Below are 16,082 nucleotides of genomic sequence, written 5' to 3'. Positions count from 1 at the left end.
ACTATATCCTCAAGCCTGTACGTAACTCTAAGGTCACACTTTTCTTAAGCCCTATGAGTAACTTGGGTAGACTTTTTTTTTGGTGAGAATATGTACAAGAAAACAAACACCCATTCAACAATTTACATATTCAGTTCATTGACAGTGGTTACATACTTTGCACTGTGTCACCATGATCTCTGCCCAGGTTGTTTCAGTCTCCAACCTTCAAAGTTCTTTTCTGCAATGGTGCAATGGTTAAGAGCTCTGCTAACCAAAAGATTGGCAGTTTGAATCCACCAGCCACTCCTTGGAAATCCTATGGGTCAGTTCTACTCTGTCCTATAGGGTCTCTTTGAGGCAGAATTGACTCAATAGCAATGAGTTTAGTTTTTGGTTTGGTTGTCCGTTTAATCTCATATAAATAATTCTTTCAAAGAGTGCCATCTCAAGGTGAGCATTCTTTATTAAATGAGCTAAATTGTTGTCTAGTTTAAAGATGACTTCATGGGATAGTTTCAGTTCAAGGCTTAAAAGTTTTTCTTAAGGTAATAGATTCAGGGGTTCCTCCAGTCTCAATGTACCCAGTAAGTCTGGTCTCCAATGAGAATTTGAAGTTCTGTTCCACACTTTTCCCCCTTTTGATCAAGATCCAACTGTTGAGACACATCCAAACTCTTTGAGGGACCAAATTACTGGGCTGAGGGCTGTGGGGGCCATGTCCTTGGGGAATATGTAGCTCAATTGACATAACATGGTTTATAAAGAAAATGTTCTACATTCTACTTTGGTGAGTAGTGTCCGGGGTATTAAAAGCTGTGAGTGGCCATCTAAGATACTCCACAGGTCTCACCTCATCTGGAGCAAGGGAGAATGAAGAAAACCAAAGACACAAGGGAAAGATTAGTCCAGAGGACTGGTGGACCTCAAGTACCACAGCCTCCACCAAACTGAGTCCAGCACAACTACTAGATGGTGCCCAGCTATCACCACCGATTGCTCTGACAGGGATCACAATAGAGGGTCCCTGACAGAGCTGGAGAAAAATGCAGAACAAAATTCCAACTCACAAAAAAGACTAAACTTACTGGCCTGACAGAGACAGGAGAAACCCCAAAAGCATGGCCCCCAGACACCCTTTTAGCTCGGTAGTAGAGTCACTCCTGAGGTTTACTCTTCAACCAATGACAGACAGGCCCATAAAACAAAACGAGACTAAAGGGGCACACCAGCCCAAGGGCAAGGACAGGAAGGCAGGAGGGGACAAGAAAGCTGGTAATAGGGAAGCCAAGGTCTAGAACGGGAAAGTATTAACATGTGGGATTGGCAACCAGTGTCACAAAATAATATGTGTACTAATTGTTAGTTTGTTCTGTAAACCTTCATCTAAAGTACAATAAAAAAATAAAAAGAAAAAAAAAGAAGGGCTGGCTAAATTTATTATCAATGACTTTATTAACAAAAATAAATAGTTTAATTTCTGTTCACCTACAAAAGAAAAAAGATCTAACTGAATTCTTAATTAAAATGTACAGTAGTGGTAGCCGGGCACCATCCATTTCTTCTGGTCTCATAGTAATAGAGAGAGTATCTTATGAAGGCAATGAGATCTGCAGTCCATTTCCTTTTCTGATTACTGGATCTTCTTCTTCCTCTGTTGAGCCAGGTGAATAAAAACTAACTGTAATATCTTGGGAGAATGGGTAGATTTTACCAACAACAGGTACTGATGCCCTGAAATTTCAATCTGGTCATACGCCCTCCCCCACCCCCATCAACCAATATTGATGAGAGATGTATTTCCACAGTCATTCAGGTATTATATATGGCATGAGTCATCAGTTGTGGGTAAATGTGAAAAACATCATTTGAGCATCCAAAGGAGACAAGAAATCTACCTGGCTGCCCAACCTTTCACTTTCCATACGGATATTGGTATTGCATGAACATAAAAGGGGTTGGAAAAAAATTGCTGTTGAGTCATTTCTGGCTCATGGAGACCTCCTACGTGTCAGAGTAGAACTATGTTCCACAGGATTTCCAATGGCTGATTTTTTGGAAGTAGATTGCCAGGTTTTTTCTTTCCAGGCACCTCTGCATGGGCTGGAACCTCCAACCTTTTAGTTAGCAGGTAAGTGCTTAGCCGTTTGCACCACCTCTGGACTCTATAAAAGCAGCAGGGGAAGCCAATCACTTGATGTATAAGGAACAGAGTAGCTCAGATCAACTATGTATGCAGTCGATTATTTCTTAAAACTGCATCATCTTGTCAATTAAGGATTTAACCTGAAATGTGTTATTTTTCCAAAACATTTAAACTAGCTGATGGTGCTCAAACCCCTAATTTTCATTATTAGCTCTGTGACGCTGGGCAGATTCAGCTCTCATAGACTGAAATTTCTGTAAAATGAAACAAATAATACCTACTTTCCAGGTAGATAATTACAGCTAAACTATAAGCTCCATGAGGGCAGAGATTTTCATTGTATTCTTCACCATCAAATCCCCAGCCCCTAACTCAGTACACTGTGATAACCTAACCTAACCTAATCCGTTGCCATCGAGTCGATTCTAACTAAACCTCCCCAATAGGACAGAGTAGAACTGGCCCATATTGTTTCCAAGGAGTGGCTGCTAGATTCCAGGGGCGACCTTTTGGATAGCAGCCGAGCTCTTAACCACTGCACCACCAACAGTGCTCCATAAATGTTTGGTGAAGGAATGAAAGAAAAATAACATAGAAAGTGCTTACCCTAATGCTTAGAATCTAGTAAGCATTCACTAAACAACAGACTCCTTTCCTGAATTAATATGGTGCTAGGTAAGTGATTCCAGGATTATTGAGAATATATAACTCATTAGAATATAGCCTACACGATGGCAGGAACCTGTTTTGACTCAGTACGGAATCATAGCCTCCTAGAACCATACCTGGCATGTAATCGTTGCTGTTGTTAGCTGACATCGAGTGCCCTGACTCATGGTGACCCCATGCACAATGGAAGAAAATGCTGCCTGGTCCTGTACCATTCCCACGATCTGTTGCAGATCAGGCCATTGTGATCCATTGGCTGATTTTCAGCATAGATCGCCAGGCCTTTCTTCCTAGTCCATCTTAGTCCAAAAGCTCTGCTGAAACCTGTTTTTCATCACAGCAGCACACAAGCCTTCCCTGACAGACAGGTGGTGGCTGCTCACGAGGTGCACCAGCCAGGAATCAAACCCAGATCTTCTGCGTGGAAGGCAAGAATTCTATTACTGAATGCATTTGGTAGGCACCCAGGAGACATCTGTGGACTAAATGAATGACGCATGTCGTTCTTTCCAGACAGTCTGCAGGAGAAGGGCCATCACCCTCGGATTCTCTTATACCCTCACCAGTAACGTGTACTATGTGTGCGTAAACGATATCCAAACATTCATAGTGCCCTACAACCAGGGACAGTCAGCACTGTTATTGGCATGGCTTAGACCTGCCTCAGTCTAGCAATAACAAACAACTATAATGAGGGTCATACAATCGTTTTGACCCTAAAGTAACAGAAGCATCTTCTACTGCCCCCAAACTCTGCAGACAGAATTTCAACAGAAAATTGCAGGAGAAAATACTCGCTGTGAAACTCACACCCTCTGTCACTATGAAAAATGTCATGGAAGGGGCTTTTTCTTATAAAACAGCAACATGCAAAAGTAATCAGAGCTGAAAAACTCCAAGATAGATGAAGAAAACAAGAGGAACAGACCCAGCAGCTCCGGTTTTATGAATAGACTATTCCTCCACCCTGCTCATTTGTAAGACCCTCCTGAGATATTTTTTTTACAGCAGGTGATGAATCATCTTCATGGTATCTTTAAATGGCTGATCAATACTATATTTTCCCATAAAATGTTTGGTTTGAAATCCGATTTTAAGTGCATTAGAGTTTTTGTGCACCGAATGGGTGAATGCCATAATAAATTGTCATCAAATATGAAAGAAATATAGCATAGATTAATTGCTCTATTTATTTATGAGTCTATAAAATACCTTGTGAAAGTCCTAGCACATTTTTGGGATACCAATTTGAACCTTCAGGAAAGTTAAAAGCATTAAAAGAGACTGCAAGGAGATTTATTACCCAAATGTTTTTAATTGCAGACCCAAGCCGACATGTGGGTATGAGAACGGCTCTGCCCTTAATGGGCATGTCTCGTGTGTTTCTTTCTTTTTTTCCTTTAAAAATGATATACTTCCAATATTTTTATTGATTTGGGAAGATTTGTCGTAAATTACTGTGGCCAGCATGTGATAGCACAAAAGGTCCCAGCCTCCCTAAAGCAGTGGGTCCCAGGTGGCACAAAAAAGAAGGCTCCCGGCCAGTTCTAATGCTAAGCCTTGAAAGTAAGAGAAACCACAATGAAAGAGAAGACTGGGGAATTCCATTAATAAGGAGAAAATGCTTATGGTTTGAAGCTGCTCACATTTTAATTGAAGCCTTAAAGTCTACAACAGTGAAATCCTTCAGGGGGAAGAATGACAAAATATTGTCCTTATAAAGTGCCTGTCATTAGGAAAACTGCAATTAGAGAACTGTGTGAGAAAATACACAGTCCCTTGTGCAGCTGGAGCCAACACCACCGTGGTTCCTTTTCCTGTTTGTCTAGTCCCATATTCTGCACTCCTAGGCCCTGTCCCATGGCATCTCATCTCAGTGTGTCCCAACATGTCGCCCATAAACCCAACCTATTGCAGTGAAGTCGATTCCAACTCATGGTGACCCTACAGGAGAGAGTAAGAACTGCCCCATAGAGTTTTGAACTGCTGACCTTTTGGTTAGCAACCATAGCACTTAACCACTATCCCACCAGGGTTTCCCTGTTGCCCCTGGAGGCTCTTTATTTCTTACATGCATTTCTTTCCCAAAGATTTTGAGTTCAAAACCCACTCCCTTGTTTCCAAGCCCATGCAAGTTTGTTTATTTTCAATTTTAATTCTTCGAAAACACCTCAGATGCCTTGAGCTTATGATTAGAAAAATGTCACCCTCCACAAGATAAAAATAATCAAGAGCATAAAAAATTGCTTTGAACATGAATGTTAATTCAGCAAACCCGTCCCTTAACCTACTGATAGAAAAACGAAGACGATGGCAAAAGAATCTCTCTTCCTGAAAATAGTCAATAACTGAATTTCATTAATATTTTTTTTTTAAGTCATGATTTATCTAGACATAATCTGGATTTTTAAGAGGTTGTTGTTACTGTTGTTTGCTTATTTTGTTTTTATCCTGACCAGTCACCACTGGATGGGCTTGTTCTTTGCCATCATAATTAATGATCCACATCCAAATTCTAAAACTCAGCTATTACAGAAATGCTTTCATAGTATAGGCTGATCTAAACACATATGGCAGAGAATCTGAACTTGAGTGTTTGTAGCGGCATCCTTTTAGCTATTTTCTTTGCTAAATCACAGGGCAGCAAGCGTGAAAAACTTTGTACAGTCCATTAGAGTTTGCAACATCTCCTGGCTGTGTCTGGCTTTAGCTGTGTTTGAAATATGGTCTTGTGGAAAGACTCAAAGTCAGGAGACCTGGATTCTGGTCCCTCCTCTGCCATCTACTTGGCTCCGTGACCTTGGGCATATTCCTTACCTTTCCAAACCTCTAGATCTTTGTCACGAGCCTTAAATAAGATAAAGCAAAGGTGTTTAAGAAAGCTCCCAAACACGCTATAAAACGCAAGGAATATTATGGCTATCACCAAGCAATCGTTTTTAACTTGAAACTCAGGTACAATGTTAAGAAACCAGGATCTCTTCATCCAGTCTCATTTTTTCCTTGATCCTGAAGAAGTTAATTCCGTCTTTCTAGTCCCCACCATCCTGAAAAGCGGCATCAATCCCTTCATCTGGGAGTTATTGCCTTTTCTATGTTCCCATCCTGATGTCACAGTTGCTGTTAATAACATGTGTTCAGGCAAGGCAGGGCTCACTGCGTCCCACAGTCAGATGCCAGGCACACTACTTCCGTCAAAACAATTAGTGTTCATTTCGGGGAGACCTGTGGTGACTGGTCAGCATAAATTATGGATGCGCCTGTCCAGACCCACTTGTTCATTCATGCACAGATTTGAGGAAATTTCATTCTTCTCAGTTCAAAAACCATCACTAAAAAAAAAAAAAAAAAAAAAATATACTTAAATATAATCAAGCACCTTTCAGCTATGTTACTATTCCCATAACGATACACACCCCATCTGTGATTTCAGGCGTTTGAAGTTGATTTGTCTTATTTTAGGTTGCTCTGTTTCCCCCTGTAAAATCTTCCACCTTTCTAAATCATTAGGAAACGATGGATATATGTTACACAAAATAATGCAATACGATTTTTTCCCAGGGGTGGGGTGGGGTGGGGGTCAGGTTCCCACATACATTCAAGGTTATTGTCAAATACACATCCCTGACTCTGCCTGCTCAGGACCTTCAATCCATTTACAGCCAAGTAACATGAGCTTCAAAGAAACAATGTGAATTAGTCCTCTTGCTACATCTAAATAGGCTTTTGACTGTTCACTTTGTTTCATTTGTTTTAATGAGCAGCTAGAGGAGACAGGAGGGCACCTTGTAAAATACAACAGAAGGATCAGTGTCAGTTTAAAATCCTTTAGGTGGCAGGACTCCTTTAAATGTAACTGGGAGCATCCTGTCTGATATGTTTATTTACTTGCTTCAGTAAAATTCTCTGTGTAGACACATACATTTGAGATTTTTCGTGACTAAGTTAATCAGTGCTGAACAAAGCAGTGAAGAGCAGCTGGTGGAGAAGCACAGAGCCCTTGGCTGCTGCAGTGGACACCTGCGAACAGTCAGGAGGACCAGCGCAGATTCCCCTGCAGCTTCCCGAATCAGACTTTCCAGAGAACAGACTTCTTTTCACCTGAGGTTTCTGCCAGACAGCAGTTGATATTGGTTGAACCCGCTGGCTTTGTTCTGAGGATCCCAAAATAACAGGAACAGGGGACACATCTCCTAATCATCATTTTTAAGGAGTCAAAGGGGGTAGCAACCCAATGTCAGTGGCACAAGGTAGGTTTAGGGTGGGCTTAGCCTCTCCCTGAGAAGTCAGTGTTCAATCAAGGTCTCCCAAGGCTGGGAAGTCAGGGGAAGGGGGAAATGGCAGGCATTCTTCCCAGGGAGAACTTCTGATATAAGCCACCCAAACCAGAAAGCAACTTTGAAGACAACAGAAAAGAGCAAGTGCCTTAAACTAAAACATGCTCTTTTTTGTTTTGTTTTTCTTTTTCTGAGAAAACTTCATAGTTTCATCTCCCAGATCACTTCACAACTGCACTTTATCCTCTTTTCTTTTTAAAGATCTTGTTGCTTTTCTCTAATCCTAGAAAGCAAAGGCAAGAAAGAGGTAGACCTGGAGGCCCCGCACACAGCATTGATGCTGCAGAGTCTTATAAATCAGCCTAAAATCAATACATCCTATCTGGTAGTTTCTTCTTTGCAACCAGATCGCCAGGGGACAGAGCTAATGCTTTTTCTCCACCCATCCCCATTTTCCTGTCATTTTTTTTTTTTTTGCTTTTGCTTAGGAATGAACGGGCAATCAAAGTTGCTGAGTAAGTATTTCGACTATCTAATTTTATTACTTTACAATTGACATACCTTCCCTCTGGAAATGTTTGCAATTAATTAATTAGCAGTAATCTTCCCCAAGGGACTAATTTAATGAATACTCTTCAGTTCTCACTTAAATAATAAAAAAAAAAAGCTTAGCTGTATCCAAGCTGCAAATGTGTGAATGGCCCCAAAGTGCATTTTGAAAAATCAAGGGATCTATCTATTGCAGTAAATTTTTATCACTAAATCAATCTAGAGATGCCAATAATTCTTTTTCTAACTAGGAGTTTCCCGGGTTGAACGCAAGGTTTCTTCAAGGGAACGGCACTCAGCAGCAGCAGCAGCAGCCAGGAAACCGTGCTGCGTTTGTTAGAATTTAGAATGGAGTGTGTCCTAGAGTCAATAATCTCTTAGGCGGCAGAGTCTGTGGTCTGCGGCTTCTTTAAGCTCCTGGCGCATTGTGCAGACAAAAAAAAAAAAGAAGGGGAAAAAAGCCGGAGATGTCCTTCTGAAGAAGTGACAGCGTTCTGGGCCCACCAGTAGCCTCTGCAAGGTGCCCAAAGCAAACCCGGGGCCAGGACCCCAGAGCTTGCCCGGGTATCTGGGCTTCCTCCTGGCCTCGCGAGAACCCAGGGCAGAGGCCCCGTTGTTCCTATCCTCTGGGCAATACATTCTTGCGTTTCAACTAGAATATAAAACTGGGCCCTTGAACCTGTCCCCATGACTCTGGGAGCCTGCAGCAAGAGCCTGGAAGAGCGTTTTGTAAACGGTAATGCTTGGAACCTGCAAGTCTGGGTTCCACCCGGATCTGGCCGCACCCCCGCCAGACCAGCCTCCCCTTTTCGCCCCCACACGACTCAGGTCGGAGGCCCTTAGGAGGCTCCAGGCCTGGGGGTTGCGCCTCCGGGTGTGGAGGGTCTATATTGTTCCGAAGCTGGCGTCCGCTGGTCCCTGGGGTCAGGCCTAGAGGACATAGCCCCCTCCCGGGCACTAATGAGCTCCGCCTCCTATCAGTGTCCTTTTGAGGATCCCTGAGATGGGGTTGGGAGGTTGGTGTCAGACCGCTGGGCCCAGCCTAGCGCCCGGCCCGAGCGCAGGGAATGGGCGGCCCTCCTGGCGCGCTCCACCACAGCTCGCCAGCGCCACCCCCAGCGGAGCGCACAGGCTGCAGCCGGGCCCAGGCGCCTTCTTCCGGCTCCCCCGCTCCGGCAGACAGAGTCTGCTGCTTGCGTGAGGCAGGAAACCTTGCCTTAGGGGGAGATGCCCAGGTGTCTCAGTCTGGGGCCTGCAGATGCCCGGGGTCAGACTAGGCGCACTTTCAGGCCATGTTCTAGGAGACCTGAACTTCGGCCTCGAGGAGGCGCTATTTGGCCTATACTAGGGTCAGGAGGCTGCAAAGAAGTCCCAGAGTCAAGGCCCGGGCAAAGGTCAGTGCTTGGAGAGCTGGAATCTAGCTCGAGTCCTGGGAGGCTGAGGCGAAGAGCCAGATCCCCGAGGACAAAGACGGCTGAGCCTGTGGGGCCCATCGACGCTGCCAGGCGCTGCCCAAACGAGCGCTAGGCTTATGACGAGAACAAACTTCCCTGCAGCGCACGGGCGGGGGAGCTGGGCTGGAATCTTCTCCCTTGAGCCGCCGCTTTCCTCCACCTGCCAGAGTTCAGCCTCCGCCCAGCCTTTGCCCACCTCAGTTCCCCCTCCCCTGCGCGCCTCTGTTAACTTAGACTCCACATGTCTCTCCTCTCCCCTCCTTCTCCCTCTTGCCTTTCTCCCCCACTTTTCTGCTCTCTTTTCTCTTGTCTCTACTTTTGTATTCTTCTCTCCTCCCTTGCAGCCCGGGTTGCCTCTCTCCTCCACAGAGCCGCATGGGAGGAGGTGAGCGCTCAGCGCTCGCGGCCTGCGCAGAAGGAGGCGTTCCTGCTACTTCTCCCGGGTAATTTGGAGAGAAGAGACTGTAAGTGTGTGCGCGCGCGTGCTTGAGGCGAAACCGCGTAGGATACAACACCGAGCCGAAAGGGTCAGTCAGGGCCTTTGACGTTCCTCACCAGCAACACAACCTCCAAACCTCCCAGAACAAGTGCGAGAGGGGGTGAAAACGCGCGCGCGCGCGGACTGACCGAGCTTGGCACTTTTAGTGGCCCGGGGCCCCAAGGCCCGGGGTCCTGCCTGGCGACCCGGGATTACCGTGACGTCACATTGAGCCTCTGGCCACCTTGGACTGGGACACCTCGGAAGGCGCACAGCCCCGCGCCGCTCCTCAGCTCGCCTCGCCACCGCGCGCTGTTGGAAACCCGCACCCTCTTCCTTCCCCTGCCCATCCATGGGCCCCTCTGTCTTCCGGACGCCGCGGGCCGGAGGGTGGCCTTCCGGAGCGCAGGGCTTGGCAGCCTGGCTGCCCGCCGCTCTGCCTCCAGCCGCGCCAAGAGGGCGGAAGACCCGGCTCTGTGCACCGGCGGCCGTGTAAGGAACCGAGGCGCTGCACAGCCGGGGGCGCCTGAACCGTGGGACCGTGGCGGAAACTCCGAAAGGAAGAGGGAGGCAGGCCAGGGACTGCCATCATGTCCTTCCCACATTTCGGACACCCATACGGCGGCGCTTCACAGGTAAGAGGCACCTCCATGGGGAATGGGATTAGACTGGGTGAAGGGGGTGCACACTGAGCGCGCTTGCCCCCTGAGCGCCCTCCTCTCACACGTGCCTCCAGAGCACTCAGAGGCAGCAGGGACCACCGCCCCCTACGACATCCCCAAGCCCTGGCTTGGACCATTATGCTCCCAGAATGCATGCTGGAAAATTGTGCTGTGATCCGAAACATGGTCACCTTCACACCCGGGCTTAGGGCGGCGGGTAGGCTCTCAGGCATCTCCAGTTGGCCCCCTTCCTTGTATATGTGTTCGGGAAAATCGGAAGAAAACTTCCAGTACAGAGAGCTATCCACCTCACCAATTTTTGTTGTAGATGTTGTTCATTTGTTGGCCTCTGCCCTGATCCTCCCCCTTCCACGCCCAGTCCAAGTGCTCTGCCTCTGGTTGCCTGGATTTTCCAAGCCAGGGTGGGTGCTGTGCAGAGACATGGGCTCCTGGGAAATTTTAGGGACATCTGCCACTGTTCTCCAGTCTCTCCCCAGAGTGGGGGTATATTTTCGTGGGATCCAGTCCCAGCTCTGCCTCTGATTTGCTATGTGATCTTGAACAAGCCTCGCACACTCTCTGGTCCGAGATCCTCTATCGATAAAACGGGAGGAGTGAGAGCGTGATGATGGTCCCAGGGCCAAGCTCTAGCCCTTCCCTTGTAGGATCCTGGGGTGGGGCAAGAAACGGGCGGGGTTTGGAGTCTCTAATTTGGGTTTCGAAACATTTCCCCCTGGGACTCTGGAGTCTATAAGGGCAGCTTGGATAAACTGTGCCTTCGGATAATTCCGGTCCCAACACCTAGCTGAACGCTCAGCACACGGTGCCATTTAGTTAGTTGAACGAAGGAGCGACTCGGTAGTTCCACCCATGCCATTGGCTCTCAACAGCTGTAGGCGCGGGTCCCTGACCTCCGGTGTCCCCTTTCTTGCCTCCTAGTTTCTGGTGTCTGCCAGTCCCAGCGCCACTTGCTGCGAGTCCGCCCCGCGCTCGGTCCCGAACGTGGCCTCAGGCTCCACCCCGGCGGCAGCTCTCTGCTGCGCGTCCTACAACAGTCGGCTGCTGGGCAGCGCGCGGCCAGAGCTGGGCGCGGCCTTGGGCATCTATGGATCCCCCTATGCGGCCGCTGCGGCCGCTCAGAGCTACCCCGGCTATCTGCCCTACGGCCCCGAGCCGCCTGCGCTGTACGGGGCGCTGGTGAGTGCGTGGGGGTGTGGCCTGGGGCTGCGGGCCAGAGCACACCCGGCCTGGGGGCACCAGCCTCAGATATCCAGTGACATAGTCAGGGAAATCTAGAAGGGACACACAGCTCCTATATATATAGGAAATGGTTAAGATTGTGTGTAAGGGGAGGAAAAAAAAGATCTTTATAGCACTTTACAGTTTGCAGGACACTATGCTGTTTAGAAAACATACTTCTCTTAATCCTGTGAGGCGGGCAAGGCAGATACCACTCTTCTCAGTTTACAGATGAGCAAATTGAGGTGCAGAGGGGTTCCAATACTTTACTCAACTTTACAAACATACTAAGGGTCGGGGAATAGCTCTGGACGGGCTCAAGGGGGGAAAGAGAGCAAGAAGGGATCCCGCCAGGTCACAGGAAAAACAGCAGCTAATATTTAACTGCGGCTGATTCTGCACCGGAGATTCTGCCAAGCCCCTACCAGCGGTGTCCTTTGACAGCATAAAGGCACTGTTGTTATCCCCATTTTACCAAAGGGGAAACTGAGGCACTGAGTGGTCAAACAGCCGTGCCCAAGGTAGCACAACCAATGTGGGTGGTGGTACCGAGATTTAAACTAGATTTGACCCCTGAGCAGCTGCTCTGCCCCACCTCCTCCCCAAATGTAATCCGAAATTCTCTTTTTCTCCCCCACCAGAATCCACAGTATGAATTTAAGGAGGCTACAGGGAGCTTTACATCCGGCCTGGCCCAATCAGGAGCCTATTATCCTTACGAGCCCACTCTGGGGCAGTACCAATATGATCGGTAAGGTGTGGGGCGCGTTAGCCGCTGGCACCACACGTTCCTCCCCCTCCCTTACCTAGGTGTGGGGAGGATCAGGGCAGAACACGGGGGAAGGGGGAAAGAGAGCACACTGCAGGGCACAGACTGTCCCTTCCTGCAGCCCCAGATTCCCAGCCCCAGAACTGTGAACCGGGTTCTCCCCGCCTCCCCCAGTTACGGCGCTGTGGAGCTGAGCGGAGCCGGGCGCCGGAAGAACGCCACGCGAGAAACCACTAGCACCCTCAAGGCCTGGCTCAATGAGCACCGCAAGAACCCCTATCCCACCAAGGGCGAGAAGATCATGCTGGCCATCATTACCAAGATGACCCTCACCCAGGTGTCTACGTGGTTCGCCAACGCTCGCCGGCGCCTCAAAAAGGAAAATAAGATGACGTGGGCACCCAAGAACAAAGGCGGAGAGGAGAGGAAGGCGGAAGGTGGAGTGGAGGAACCACTGGGCTGCCTAAACAGCGACACCAAAGGTACCGAAATTGTCCACCATCCCACCCTAAAAGTTCTACGAGCCAGCAAGCAGTTCAATTTGTCTTTCGTAGCCGCCCTCCGGGGTAGCCTTTCTGGAATGCGTTCCCTGGTGGCGCAGTGGTTAAAGCCTTCGGCTGCTAACCAAAAGGTCAGCGGTTCAAACCTACCAGGAGTTCTGCGGGAAAAGATGTAGCGAGTTTGCTTCGCTAAAGATCTACAGCCTTGGAAACCCTATGGGGCAGTCTACTCTGTCCTAATGCTGGCTATGAGTCCGAATTGACTAGACAGCAGTGGGTTTGGTTTCGGCTTTTTGCTCTACCCGGGCATTTGCATCCTCTGTATGCCTCAGGGCCTTTGTCTGTGCCCTAACCTCTTGCCTGGAATCCCTGGCTGGGCTGGCTTCAACTTCACCCTGTCACCTTGGAAAGGTTTTCCCTGGCCACCCAAGCCAAAATGGCTTCCCAGTTATTCTCCATCATAATAGCCTGTTTTATTTCCTCTGTCATACTATCGCCATGAGAAAGTTAACAGACTCCGAGTCTGTCTACCCCCTTTAGGACTTAAGCTGCGCTGCTGTATTTTCTAAATACCTAGTACGTAAGTGCCTAAATGACATCTGGCATATGACTGGCACTCAGTAAATATCTGCTGAATTAAATAATATAACACCAGGCACCCCCTGGACGCATAAGTTGGGTAAAAACTACTCCCCTCCCTCTCTCTCTCTCTTTTTTTTTTTTAATACAGTTGAGAAACCGAGATCCAAGTCTCAGGTCTAGAGCTGCTCAGGAGAGGAGTCAGGGAAGGGATGGGGACAGGGATAGGGGCAGGAATTCTTTTCCCTGGAGCAAGTGTAACGGATGGGGTTGTAGGCCTCGTGAATTACACCGAGAATTTCCTCAGCGCTGGGCGCGTCTTGCTAAAAGCTTCTCAGGGATCGGCACTCCCACGGATTTCCCTTGGGGCCTGGGGCTTTTCTCACTCTTTCTTGATTTCCTGCAGACGTTGCTGCTAACCACGAGGCCCGGGGGCTCCGGCTGAGTGATCTGGAAGACCTGGAGGAAGAGGAGGAAGAGGAGGAGGCCGAGGAAGAGGAGGCAGTGGCCACAGATGCTGACAGGCTGGCGGAGTTCCATAAGGGCGCGCAGCTGCTGCCGGCGCAGTGCGCGGCATCTCGAGAGGGCCGGCTGGAGCGCAGGGAGTGCGGCCTGGCGGCGCCCCACTTCTCCTTCAATGAGGCTCCCGGGCTCGGAGAGGCTGACTTCCTCGGGACGGAGCCCGAGGGCCCCACGCTGACCATGCACTACGCATGCAGTGAGAAACCGCGCATCTGGTCTCTGGCGCACACCGCGGCCGCCAGCGCCGTCGAAGGTGCACTTCCAACCCGGCCCAGGCCACAAAGTCCTGATTGCCACTTGCTTCCCGGACAGCTGAGAGGCTCGGGCGGGCGACCAGTGGTCCCTAGAGACTCCTTGTGCGACGAGTCTTCCCGCATAGCCAAAGCCTTTGGAAACCCCACGTTTGCCCTGCAGGGGCTAGCGCTGAACTGTGCGCCCTGCCTGCAGCGGAGGGAGCCCGCGGTGCAGTGCCAGTACCAGTCCGGAGCAGAAGGTAGTGGGCTCCCAACCGCGCTGTCCAAAAGACTCTCGCCCATTGCCCTGCCCGCCAGTCGTGCACTCTCTCTGCCTCTCCAGCACGCCCAAGTTCAGGCCTGTGGCCTCTTTCCTGGCAGGGAATTGTTCTATAGCACTCCTTGAAAAGCAAGCTAGAGATCAAAGTTTCGGTGCCCTCTCATTTAAAAGCTAAGTAATGATAATCCCTGAGCAGGACAGTAACTTACCTAGGGTCACTTAGAACGTCTTCGAGGACATAGACAAGCTAGGTCTCTGGACTCTTGATCCAATGTTATGCAAAATGCACCAGGAGGACACCACCCTGCCACTCCTGGTGCCCGTTGTCCCCAGCCTACTCCTCAGAGGAGCCCAGCTTGTCCCAAAAGTTTGTTAGGGTTAGGCAGGTACCAGGACTTCCTGAGAAGTCTGAGTGGGAGGGCCAGGCACCTACACTGGGTTTAAGTGCACTTTGCAGCACCCCACTAAAACCCCTAAGGAGTATAGACAGGTCCCTGCACCCAACGTACTTAGAAGCTCAGGGCTGGTGCTGTCCCCAGAGAGCACTTACCAGCAAGAGCTCTCCTCCAAGCAGGAAGTGACTGTCAATCAGTGTCCCCAGCCCCTAGCTGGGTTTTTCACTCTGCTAAGATCCTGGTGAAAGGGACTCTCAGCCCCCAAACAAACTTTACCCAAGTGTCAGGCAGCCTTGAGCAATTCAGGTCAGACTCTGTTCCTTGCAGTAATCTCTCTCAGGATTAACTGCCAACTTAGAAAACTGGGTTACACTGTTTTCTTGAATTCACACATAACGGCGTGCAGATGTTCCCTCTGGTAAGGAAATTGCCTCTAGACCTTTGCTCCCGTTAGGAAGAGACACAGCTGACCTCTGATTTCCTAAGAATCCTCACAGAGTGGCCTTCGGATTTTAATCAACCTTTCCTCTCTCAGCAGGTTAGCGCCAGGGCTGCGATTTGCGGGAAGACTCTTGGCAAGGAGCCCCCTTCTCGAACTCATCTCTACACTAAGAAGCTGTGGGACCTCGCCAAGGACCAGGGGCTCTCACCTCACCTAACAGAGGGACAGACACACAGAAACCCTGCTAGTTGTGGTCCTAGCATGCAGAGCAGGGGACAGCGGATGTGCACCATATCATATCCGACAGAGGTGACAGGGCAATTTGGGGAAGGTCACGTGGGGACAGCCTGCCCTGCACACGGATCAAACCAAGTCTCCCTCCCTCCCCTTGAATCAGGGCCTGAAGCAGCTCCCTCTCCTGCTCACTCAGCCCTGCCCCTCGCGCCACCAGCCCTACTCCCTAACCTCACGGCTTCTGACTGACCTGGCGTCCAAGGACCACGTGTGTCTTCTTCCCCCCAACCCTTTGTGTCCTTAAAAGTAATCCAACGGAACACGCTCTGTGTGGCCCATCTGTGTCCAGGGCGTTTGGAGAGGTGGGGGTGCGGTGGAATACGGCCTGCCAGCAGTTCTGGGGACAGTCCACAAACCAAAACCAAACCCAGACTCTTGTGAGTCAATTCTGACTCAAGCGATCCTATGGACAGAGTAGAACTGCCCTATAGGGTTTCCAAGGAGCGCCTTGCGAATTGGAACTGGAGACCTGGTTAGCAGCCAAGCTCTTTAACCTCTGTGCCACCAACAAGGGAACACTGCAGTTTAGGTGCCCCAAAGCTGCGCCACCAACAGGCCTGGCCAAGCTGATATGCCTTCTGGTTCATGTGCACTGGAGGTGGGGGTTGGCAGTTG

At 49.3% G+C, this 16,082-nt stretch overlaps 1 protein-coding gene across 1 annotated transcript; it reads left to right on the top strand.

Annotated features, from left to right (window-relative positions):
• Nucleotides 1-10,142: 10,142 nt before the first annotated feature.
• Nucleotides 10,143-14,462, top strand: IRX6 (iroquois homeobox 6). Its single transcript, XM_003416365.1, has 5 exons — nucleotides 10,143-10,187; nucleotides 11,154-11,411; nucleotides 12,095-12,204; nucleotides 12,397-12,704; nucleotides 13,708-14,462. Exons 1-5 carry the CDS (start codon nucleotides 10,143-10,145, stop codon nucleotides 14,460-14,462), a joined length of 1,476 nt encoding a protein of 491 aa, XP_003416413.1.
• The last annotated feature ends 1,620 nt before the right edge of the window (nucleotides 14,463-16,082 follow it).

This window comes from Loxodonta africana, chromosome 21 (assembly GCF_030014295.1).
Source record: "Loxodonta africana isolate mLoxAfr1 chromosome 21, mLoxAfr1.hap2, whole genome shotgun sequence".
NCBI classification, from domain to species: Eukaryota; Metazoa; Chordata; class Mammalia; order Proboscidea; family Elephantidae; genus Loxodonta; species Loxodonta africana.
This window is presented reverse-complemented; position numbering and strand designations above follow the sequence as displayed.